The sequence below is a fragment of the Anas platyrhynchos genome, chromosome 2 (assembly GCF_047663525.1).
Source record: "Anas platyrhynchos isolate ZD024472 breed Pekin duck chromosome 2, IASCAAS_PekinDuck_T2T, whole genome shotgun sequence".
NCBI lineage: Eukaryota > Metazoa > Chordata > Aves > Anseriformes > Anatidae > Anas > Anas platyrhynchos.
Window position 1 is genome coordinate 130,675,624 of NC_092588.1, and position 12,180 is coordinate 130,687,803.

Here is a 12,180-nt window from a genome sequence, read left to right on the forward strand (position 1 = left end):
GAAAGGAGAGCAGTCATGCTAGGACTAGCTTATCTCACATCTTTTACCTGCCAATGTCATAGAACCATAGAGGAGACCTTAAAGACCACCTAGACCCCCTGCCATGAGCAGGGACACCTCCCACCAGACCAGGTTGCCCAAAGTCCCATCCAACCTGGCCTTGAACACCTCCAGGGATGGAGTATCCACAGCTTCTCTGGGCAGCCTGTTCCACTGACTCAACACCCTCATAGTAAATAATTTCTTCATAATATATAATCTAAATCTCCCTTCTTTTAGTTTAAAACCATTACCCCTTGTCCTATCACTACACTCCCTGACAAAGAGTCTCTTTCCTGCCTCGTTGTAGATTCCTATAGGTATTGGAAGTCTGCTGTAAGGTCTCCTCAGAGCCAGTGCACAGACCCTTTCTGCAAGTGAAGATATGTATCCTGCTTTGTGGAGCTTAAGGCACTATGGGATGGGAAAATCCAAGTTATGTTCCTCACAACAGCTGGGTCAAGCCAGACCCTGTGACACAGTTCTGTCTGGTTCCCCTGCTCTGGCTTTTCATGTGGCTTTCATTTCTCCGAGTTTTTGTCCTCTGTAAGTCAGGTGTCTTGCCTAGGCTAAACATTGCAGCTTCCTGTATAATCAAAAGGAGACAGAAAGGAAGGCACACATGGCTATTCCTCTGTCAAACACCTGCTTCAAAGTGGGTTGCCCTAGGAGGATCTTATCCTTCAGTCTCCACAGGCCATGTACACAGTTTGTAAAGCTAGGCAGGACTAAAACCTAGTTTTCAGTCAGTGAAAGTTGAAGGAAAGAAAAGGTAGTTTTAGGCTGTATTATATCTCTGTTCTCTACATTCAAAAGGGATAATTAAAATGGGGAATCTCCACTGATTTAAAAGGAACACACTGTGCTTTAGCTTGATACAGACTTCTGTAGACACTGACGTTTGGTCAGTTATCCAAATAGTCTGTATGCATACAACTCTGTTTCAGTGAAAAAGGAAAAAGGGAAAGCTCCTTGACTTTGTAAGTGTTCTGTTTTATGTCAGAAAGGACAAAAAAAAAAAAAAAAAATCTCCACAGCAAGTGGGTGAACTACGAGGTTAAAAAAAAATTAATGACAGGTTACGAAGAACTCATCATTAATTTGAGAAAAGCTTGGACAAATCTTCCAAAGAGAAAAGGCTAGCAAATTAGGTGAATCCTAAAATGTACCTGGAAGTTACTCTGCCTTAATATGTGAAGAAAATAATGGTGAAGATTGTTAATAATCATAGCTAATGAAATATAGAAAGGCCTAGTTTAAGGCTCTTTAGTGCTCTGCAAAGTAACTCTATAATTTCCAAAGGTTAATGCCAACAAGAAAGAAAGATATTTTCAGATAAATATGAGGAGAAAACAGTGTTATTAGTTGTGTGAAGAAAAGGCAGAACTTTGAAAAACTAGATTATTTTGAAATGAACTCAAGTAACTGGCAGTTCGGTTTTATCTGTAGAAAGGAGTAGATGACAAGAAGACTGAACACAAACTTGTTTGCTTTTTAATTAAGCAGATACATTTATCTTCTGCAACTTAAGTAGTTAGAAGTGGTTAAAGATTGGATACCATTTTCTAAGAAAATCTGATGGTATGGCCACATGCATGATTTTCTGCAGGGTGAGCTGGGAGATTAGTTTACAGGGCTTCATAGTTAACCTTCATAACATTAAGGTATTGTAAACATAAGTAATTTCAGGTAGTTTACTCACTGATGAAAGAAAGTTAAATATATTACTACACAGAAAATACATGCACAGAAGCAGTCACCATGAGCAGTTGATAATCCCAGTCTTCAAACACTCTCTCTTCCTTTAATTTCTCATTGTTTCTGCATCTATTTTGCATGCTCTATTGAATTTCATCTGAAAGACACTAACCTGCACAGCCTGACCATTCAATAAGCGATCAAGCTGAACCGTCAGAAATGCAGATGCTGTCAGTTCATCTTTTGTAGCATTGGCTCCTTGCCTGAGGAAGGTATGGTAAAAAACAAACAATACAACAATAGTTAAGTCCAGTTTCAAAATGATCCAGAGTTTATACTGCATGACAAATACATAGTAAATAATCTTGTATTTACATGTGGTTCTACTCTTATGAGCAGGACAAAAAGATAGCATAAAATAATATCCACATGCTGGTGGTCTGTGCAAGCTGACCAAACATACCATGTGTAGATGATCTGCCCTTTAGGGTAAGTGTAGAGGATAATGTAGCAGTCACCACCATAGAATTGTCCATATGTCTGGGGTTCCACAGGAACTCTGCCGCTGCTTTCCACACGCCAGATCTGGGAAACACAGAAATCATTGGGAAATGCTGAACTTCATTCTGGGACACTGTAAGGAGCATTTTACTGTATCATCCCTGAAGCAGCCTTTCCTTATGTAGCCAAGTGTTATGTTATAAAGCCAGGAAAGATTCTTCCTTGAAGTGGATCTTTTTACCGTACATGCACTGAATGAATAGCGATCACCAACAAGCCACTGCAGTATACTTTTCTTTGTCCTGATGCTTTAATGTCACTCGATCAACATAATGCTATGTTGAACTTACTTTCTTAATGTCTTAAGATGATAATGTGACGTGAATAGCACAATGTTATGGTTTACAATAGAACTATCATACCATTTGTGAGAGGAACACTGTAGTTAAATAACATACAGTTTTGCAGATTTCTTCCTATTTGATTCACTACAGCTCAATTCAGTTAATGACTGACCTCCAGAATCACACTTGTAAAACTATATGACAAAAAATACTTCAGACCTCGATGCTGTGTCTCAAGCCTATGGACCATCCCAAGGATGAGGTCTGAAAGCCAGAAAATATACCAGTGAGACTGTAGGTATTTATCCCTCCTCTTACTTCCAGAATCCCAACATAGGCTGTGTTGGTGCAATCACAGACTCATTTAGGTTGGAAAAGACCTCTAAGACCATCAAAGTCCAACTGTTAACCCAGCACTTCCAAGTCTACCACCAAACCATATCACTAAGCACCACATCTACGCATTTTTCTGTATATCTCCAAGGATGATGACTTAACTACTTCCCTGAGCAGACTCAGGACCCTTTCAGTGATGAAATTTTTCCTGATATCCAACCTAAACCTCCCCTGGCACACCTTGAGGCCAGTTCCTCTTGTCCTAGTGCTCGTAAATGATAAACAAAGCCTGTGTAGTCCAAAGATATTAACTTCAATACTGTGAAAGACTAATCTAAAGAGATTCAAATGGGATATGGATATATTTAAAAGGACTCTAAAGCCATCACATTCTCTTCAAATCCAGGCTACCTGAGAGACCCAGTAGGGACAAGAAGCAGCTAGGATAGATACACGAAGATGTATGTAATGAAATGGATTGAATTTCTGACTCCAAGGGGAAATTTTCCCCTTCCAGATTTCAAGCTGATGTAGGCTAGAAGTATTCCTTTAGGATAACGATTGTATTTAAAGTATTTCTTTAAAAGGTATTCTGCGAAAGGGAAGACATTTCTGCTCTTTGATTTCTGCTGATGACTGCTACAATATCTTTCATGAGTATCAAAATAACATGACATATCAGCATACAGCTGACATAGAGATTCACTTCCCACTTCAAAGTACCTTTTCTGGTGGTAAGAATAACATTACGATTAATGTAGTTTCACTCTATGCCACAGTTTAAATGGCAAAACAGAGTAGCAGTTTAGCCTGTTACAAGAAACCAAAGAAACCGTGTTGGTGCAAATTGCACATTTGTTAATTACAACACAAAAATTACCTCTACTTTTCCTGAACCATCATCTACCATGTTATGTTGGGCAGCCATTTGTGGAGACTCATGTAACTTGGTAGCATCAAATTCAATCTGCTCAATTTTAGCCACTCTCTCTGTGACATACACTTTGCCAAAGCCATCACTTTGATCCTTATCCTTCCAGTCTTTGAAAAATTGTTTGAAAATTGGTGTTTCACCTCCTTCTGGAAGCACTTGAATCTGAAATGAAATAAGAAGCATGGGATGCAAGGAAAACAAAACTGACATGGTTACTCGAACAAAAACTTTTTTGAATTATTTGTCAGTGAAACACTGTCCTTATGGTCTTACATGCCTTTAATTTATTTATTTATTTATTTATTTTTATTTAAAAACAAAGTCTTTAACAGAGTTCATTCTCTGTTGGTGTCATCTCATAAATAGATCGCACCTGTGTGTTGGCAGGATAATTCATTTGCTGTATGAATGCTTCAGCATTCTTCATGGCAGCCTTTCTCTCTTGTGGGTTAGCATCTTTGCCTGGTTAAAACAGAAGGATAACAATACATGAGAAAGGGCAATGAGCTCACAGATCCTGCAAAAACAAGATGTCCTTGAGCCAGGTTCTTTCTTCAGCGTTGCCAGTGCTTCAGTCTTGAACAAACACAAATGCTGGATATAGTATGAGAAATAAATTTCATACAAAGTTGAATGGTCAAAATAGTACCTTGGTGGTTTTGAAAACAGTTAAAGTAACTGAAAAAAAAAATTGTTTTTCTTTGTAAGTTTCTGTTGAAAAAATGCTGCTGTTCATAACATCTGCTCAGTTTAAGGTATGCATACAACAATAATAACCTGTTTCCTTTATTTGAATTGTCCCTTTCTGGGCTGCAATGTGTTAAATGAAGGTGCTGTCCAGAACTGCCTTCCCTTCATCAGGTACCACCACTGTTCTGCAGACTGAGTAGATGAAACTCCCTTTATATTTCACTATGCTGTGCAATTTACCACCACCCTTTCCTACCCATTGCTCCTGGCTCAGCCTTGTTCAGTATTAGACATCTCTGAAAGTGTCTGTGGGATGGCTTTTTTTTGGTATGTGTTCTATGACCCAGCTGGCTATCAATGACTATACTTGAAAGAACTCTTAGACTAAGAGGTACATCTTTGTAGACTACAAAGATGCTCTGATAAGCTGTATGTTGTATGAAATTCTGAATGAAACTATCAGCAAAGTGTTTCGCAGTCCTCAGCTTAGTGGTTTGAATATTCGAGCAACCTGTGGCTTTGAGTAACCTGGTCTAAAGGAAAGTGTTCCTGTCCACAGCAGGGAGGTTGGAACAAGATGATCGTTAAGGTCCCTTCCAACCCAAACCATTCTATGATTCTGTGAAGATTTCCAGTAGAGATGATAACTACAGCCTCCCAGTGCAAGGGTGAGACTCACAGATTAATGTAGAGGGTTTTTTTTTGTTTTTTATTTGTTTTACATATTATCATTACCAACAGTAGCAAAGTGAGGATGCACAAAGGAGCATGTAGGGCTGCATTCATAAGATGTGCATTGTATATAAGATGCCCAGTCCTATTGGGTTGGTTATTCTAGGAGCTGTCAGGTGAATAGGGAAAACCAGGAATCAGGGGCTCATGTAGAACTTAGGTTATATGAGCACAATGCACGCAAAATGCTTTGCTTTAAAGGACACATTCTTATCTGCAAATGAAATATTAAAGCAAAATGTTTACAATGCTTCCTGGATTCAGAAGCTTGACAACCACATTGATTAATTATTTGCTATTGCGTATGGTAAAAAGAAAAGCAAATGCCACACATTTAAAGCAAATGCCAATAACTAATATACTACCTCAGACAAAAAAGGAGAGATACTCAATGCTGGATGCAATGGCAGCACCAGGTAAAGGGTGTCCAGACCTAATTCCTCAGTTCCCTCCTGGGAAAATGATCAGTCAGAAAAATTGCAGACAGTCCTACAAGTATTGATGATACCAGAGAGAACCAGACACAAGGAAGAAAGAAGCATCAAAGTATTTGTAAGCTTATGCTTTTAGTTGATCTCTGGGACATGAAGGCTGTGCTTTTTACTCATCTTTCGATTTCACACCTCCAGGAAACAATGTATGGAAATACCTGTTATCAAACTTTCAATGCACGTATTTTTCTCATGGATGATAGAGATTCGATAGTAATATACAAAAATTGCAGGATTATCATAAAATCAAAGATTATTTACGTTTGCTTTGTAATTGCCACTTAGGTAAGCATTTAAGCACCCAGGCTTTCAGATGCCTTAAAAATTGTCAGGATCCTTAGATAGGATTCAGCCTCAAAGCCCTTACTCACATCCTTGTCCATTGACCACGCCAAGGAAGAACTGTGTGCAGGGTACTGTGTCCAGCCAGTATTTTTTGCTACTGTTCAGTGGGTGTTGTGTGTACTCCTTACAACTGTGTTCCTTTTGCATTCACGACAGAAGTGATCTCTTACCTTTCCACACAAAGATCTTCCTTGCAGCACCGTTGTCCAAAATGAAGCACTCCTCAGACAAAAGCATAGCCATAGAGAAAGGGTTTTCCTCTGCTACCACCGACACCTTCATGGATCCGCTTGCATCTGACACCTAACAAAGTAAAAATTACAAACTTAGATCAACTCTGGTTTTGATAATCAAACTCATTTCCACTCCCCAAATTACTATAAAAATCAGTTACCCTTCCTATGTATGACGTTGGTATCCTGCTGGAAGGTAAGCAGTTAATGAGTTTTAGTTTCATTTCATATTACATCCAGTAGAGGGAGATGTAGTGTTAATTTTAGTGATGCTTGTCTCAGCTTTTCAATCAAGTTTCGTTTCCACTCTCAATTCGACCGCTTATTCAATGAACAGCTCACAGTTAAAAATGCATACCTTCATCAGTCCAATCTTTATGCTCTGCTGAACTGGCAGAGGCCCTAGATGTCATCCTCTGCTACCAAGCACCCCTCACTGAAGCCAAAGGTACACATACATACTGAACAAGAGCATTTGAAACTGATAAAATAGTCCTACACCAATATTGACAAATTACATATCTACATTTATACCCTACAGTTCTTTAATATAAAGCTGTCATAGGACCTGTTGCAAAATCTGCTTTGTAACCTCTGTAAATTGATACAGACCTTTATAACCTAGAATTCACTCCTACAAGGCTAAAAGATAATACTTAGAGACAAATAACTAGCTGTATAGACTTGCATGTGAATAAAATACTGTACTGTTAGGTTGAAGGATAAGTTCCGTGCCTCTTCTAGGCAAGAACAGTATGCCTACTTTAATACAAGGAAAAAACATAACTTTGCTAAGTGTAATCATAAAATTCCTACTGATAAAATGGAGTAAAAAAATCCATTCATGGTTAATTTTTCTGATATTGGCACCGTCCCAGTCAGTGTTAAGCCATTGAAAGTGAGGAAGAAGAAAACGGGCATCACAAAAGAAAGGCCTTTTGTGTTTAAATTCTTCTGGATTTTACTTAGAAAAATGTAACTGTACATCTCTCAAACTCTGCTAAGAATAAGTAAATCATATATGTCTACTACAACTATCTCTTTTAAAATCAAAAAGACTGGAAATGTAGATTGATTAAAACCAACTAACTCTTCTTTGGCCTGCACTGAATGGTTATGCTTAATTTGTTTCCTGAGTAAACGGGACTGTAATCAATATTTTTTCCTTGGTTCTTCTGGGCTGTCTTGACATCCATTGAGAACCTTGTCCATTGGTTGTAAATCAGCCAACACAATTGCAGTTCTGTGACTAAAGCCAGAACTCCATAAATGAAGGTATTACATGCATGAATACCATTGAGTGCACCTAACACAAAAATAAAGTTACTTACCATATATAGTTTAGCACTTCTCCTATTTGTAATATCAGCCATCTCATCATCATCATCACTACATTCAGGAAGCTGTGGCTTCGCCCCTAAAATCTATACAAGAAGAAAATAATAAAATCAATGTAGAGAGATTGTAGTTTCTGCAGTATAAATACCCCAAAATTGTAATGTGTTATCTCAGTAATCAGTTAGTCAGGATTATCTTTATACTTAATTCCAATCTAAATCCAAACTCATGGATGACTTCTTTGCAAATAACTGTGTCAGATCTTTAGATCTACATGTTGCCTTTCCTGCAAGCCAACTTGCTGGTCTTGTATAGGCTAGGATAGGAAATGGTATATTACTTAAAGCTTCAAAGGATGGAAAGACACATATGCACGAGAGATTTATCTGCTACTACTACCCTATGTGTTTGTTTATATGTCTGTCTTCCCTTTTTCCTCCCAATGACTTCTACAGCACTGGTAAGCAGGTGTTAAAATTTTTGGAATGACATTTCTCATCAAATGTTTGAGAATAAAATTAAAGCAAAGTGAAATACATGAGTTGAAGTTATTATCTTGCTTACGAAATATCAGATTGTGAGTTCAAAAATCTTTACATCTACAGATTCTTAATCTCATTTTCAGGGGGAAAAAATAGCTAAATTCTTAGAAAAAAAAAAATCATAGAGAGAAAAAACAATTTTTGCTCCATGACCAGATTATCAATTTTAGCAGTGTGGTAGTTTTTACATCATAGTACTGTTACACCATGGATAACCTTATAATAACTATTACTAGAAGAAATTTACAGAGGTTCATCAAGACTATGTAATGGTCAGGTAGTTATTATTAAATCCTAGTAACTCATTATTCATGGCAAGACCTCTCCATACTGACTGATATATGACCAAATCCAATTCTGTTGCACACAGAATTTTATGGATTTCTATAGAGTTATGTCCTAAAATGAAGGTAGTAGTAGTTAAGATGTCTGAGTAACAATATATTTGCATGAAGTACAAGCAGCAGAACAGCCTGTCCATGGATTTGCATATAACATGAAGTCATGTGCAAAAACATTGTAAATATTTGATAACAGGAAAGGCTGACAAAGCATACAGCTGCAAGAAATTTGAAAGAAAACTGTAGCATAAATGTTGAATATGAATCTGCCGTTTGTGGAATTTTCTGACCTGGAAAAGTAAAATACATGGCCTTAGCAAATGTGGTTGTTCCAGTTTAATCTGAAATATTTTACTTGTGACTCACTGAAGACAAAAGGTAATGCCCTGAAAGTTTAAGAAAGGCATTACCATTAGGTCTTCAGTACCTATCAGTCAGCATTTCCTGAATTGACACTACATGGCTGTGGGAGTATTACCATAAAGGCCAAGCAGGGCTATACTTCCATAGCAGAGTGCCACAACACTGGTGAATGACTGATTAAAAGAGAATGCACATATGTGGCACATCGTCACAAGTTTTCTGAAAATGTTTCCCTTCCTAGGTTTGCAGAATGAACAGAGGCCTATACAGTAGCTGCAGAGCACCAAGAATAATGCTGTCTTTGTAACACAAGGGTCAGAAAATTACCAAGAAACAGACACTCTTCTTTACCTGAACGCATACTGAACAGGTTTGAGGTTTTCATAACATTTGACTTTCAGCGACTATTAAAAGGGTAAAAGACTCCTATTAATAAAACCTCCAAAAGGCCATACTCACTATTTTTTCTGCTTAATTAGGTATTTCCAGAAAATGCCAAAATCCCACTCACACACAGGTTGTGATTCCTGACACAGGTAAAGTCAGCATTTTCTCTTGCTATGCATACAGAATACCTGTGGTACCGCAATCACTTTACTTCACTGTAAGTTGCTTAAAGTGATATAAAATAAATTGCTGTTAAAATTTCTGTGTGCACAGGAATCTTTGAGAGCTATGCAAGTGCCACACAGTATTTTTAAAGGAGGCTACGAAGTGCTTCATTGTGCTTATGAAAGCAACTTGACAGAAGCAGCCTCTCTGCTGACAGCACCATCGAAGCACTCTGCTCTGGTGGCGATTAAACCAAGAAGGTTCTATAATTTAAACATTCAGTTTTAAAATGTGCTCCAGCACAGTTTAGATTCTGGCCAAATAACAGAAGGAAAAACTGTATCTAAACAGAAAGCAATTAATGCTGAAAAATTGTTAAGTTCTGTCCCAAAGAAATTCCTCCTCAGAGATACCATCTTCCCTCCTTCTAAGGGAAACTCCCATGAACGGAGGAGTCCACGCACAGTCACACATATGCCTGGTTGTTAAGACAACAGATACATTTTATCAATAAGATACGAAGTGTGTATGGTGTTGTTAACTGCTAAACTGGAGCTGTGTTGTATAATTACAAAAGTATATGGCTGACTGAGGTGTGGCACTCCAGGCTGCCTCACCTTTATATAGCTGATGAGGCATCATAACACTGATGAGACATCATAAAATGAGGCTCATGACAGCTGAAGCTGTAGTCAAAGGCTCCTGAAGCACGGGTAACCAGTGAAATTACTTAAATCAACAGACAGTGTAAAGGACTTTGAATCTTATGGTACTTACACCTTAGTTTCATACATTCAGTGTTAGCAACAAGAACAGAACCTTGATCTCATGTAATTCTCATACAATTAAGTATAATTAGGGCACTGAAAACATATCCATGCCACAACTGCCTCACTCTCTGGGCTTGGCATCTTTCTTTGTAGCTGCTTGCTTGATTTCCAAATCAGAGTCTCTTATCACTTTACCTTATCTGGCTTTGACATATTAACATGTCAGATCCCTCCTTGCTCTTCATTGCTCCATCCTGGAGTGATCTTTATTCTCTCCCCACCATTGCTTTCTGCAGGTTTCTGAGTCCTGGAGAAAAGTACGAGCAACTCTGTGCTCTGCTAGGGTGCACACAGGTGTATTGCAGGTATTCTCCCAGTGTGCACACACTAACCTCACACTATATGCCAGGTTATTCAACCCTTCCAGGCTTAACCTACTTCACAGTTATTTCAGAATAAGGCATGCTCATAGCTGGTTATGTCAGACCTTACCATGCTGTACAGGGCTGTATACTCACACCAGCTTACTTCTCAATGAGAACATCTGACTGCAGAGTTAACATGTTTTATGGAAAGCGTTCACAAACTCCACACCTTTACATCTTCTCTGGGGGCAGGGAGAGGAATACAACAGAAAGTCAATCTGCATTAATTTTATTTTTATTTTTTAATTTTTTTTAAACCTTAGTGTTGACACACTTAGGTTACTGCAGGAGTGTCTCAGTGGAAACCAACAGAACATAAATTCCTCTACAACATGTGCCCAAGCGTGCTCTTACCTTGTGGTAAATACAGCACTGTTTATCCTGTCCTACATAATAATACTCCTCTACATTTTATTGTGTGTATATCTTTTCTGCATATATTTGCACCCTCTCACAGAGCTTCAAAATACAGAGCCAAAGTTGCTTCTGATAAGTGAAATTCCACTTCCTTGCCCTCAAAAATAACAGAAGGAATCACAGACAAAAGGTTTCTAATCTGTAGGAATGCAAAAAGGTAAGCAATTTTAAGTAAACACATCAAAAGAAGGAGTTTAGCAAACATTGTCTTTATAACTGGAGAAGCAGGCTCTGCCTCATTAAATAGTTGATATTGATTTAATGGGAGCAAGAAGTTTAAGAAGCTCAGTGAGGCTGAAAATCCAACTAGGAAAACAATGCTTGAAGAACACATCAGGTGAAAGTTAATTAAGAGGGAAAACCAGTTTCGTACGGTTTAACTTGGGTACACTATTGCTGTGTTTGTGTTTCTTCTCACTATACACAATTCAGGTTAGGTTTCTGGGTCTGAAACCGAGCTATTTGTTGTGGCTATAATCCCAAATGTTAGATCTCAAAAAAATTCAAATTCCCCTCTTTTATGTACTAAGAGCAATAGAAAGAATAGAGAGACATTTACAGAGCTTAAAACTGTCTTGTGGGCCTGACTTTTTTATTCAATAATTTCAGAAAACAATCAGGATCAGCAGCTCATCATTGACTTCTTTACAATCTCTGACATAAGTAAGTATATCCTGCTACTGCTAACTCAATATATACATGTATGCTGTGACAGAGAATAAATCTTTTTTTTTTTTTTTTTTTGCATGATGATTGGTCTGAACTATAGCCACAGCGTGAACGCATTAGCAGATAAGGACTTGGATTTTTATATGCACCTTCAAAGCAAAGAAGAATATTACAAGGAATGCCTCTCTGAAATAATTATCATCTCAAATATCTACTCCAGTAGCCAATAAGAAGAAAAAATCCAGCTGAGAGAAGAAAGGATAAACAGGCCAGTAACCGCTGTGCCAGCAAATAACAGCTTCAGAACATACACTGTTCCAGACAAACGCTACTTTTGGCATTAGCCAGATTATGAATAAGCTTTTTTACTCATTATTGTAACCTGGAGCTGTTTCCATCAATCTGAGCAATCATTAGCAA

The 12,180-nt window shown here is 38.0% G+C and overlaps 1 protein-coding gene across 3 annotated transcripts in view; it reads right to left on the reverse strand.

The window, feature by feature from the left end:
- Positions 1-12,180, reverse strand: part of SCIN (scinderin) — a 48,688-nt gene that overhangs the window by 9,232 nt on the left and 27,276 nt on the right. For all 3 annotated transcript variants that reach the window (XM_038174984.2, XM_027450870.3, XM_072033611.1), the window contains 6 exons: positions 7,675-7,767; positions 6,281-6,413; positions 4,226-4,314; positions 3,799-4,014; positions 2,201-2,322; positions 1,910-2,000 (listed from right to left, as the gene is read on the reverse strand). In XM_038174984.2, coding sequence (XP_038030912.2) covers positions 1,910-2,000; positions 2,201-2,322; positions 3,799-4,014; positions 4,226-4,314; positions 6,281-6,413; positions 7,675-7,716 — 693 coding nt within the window. In that variant the 5' untranslated portion in view covers positions 7,717-7,767. The remainder of the gene's footprint in view (positions 1-1,909; positions 2,001-2,200; positions 2,323-3,798; positions 4,015-4,225; positions 4,315-6,280; positions 6,414-7,674; positions 7,768-12,180) is intronic.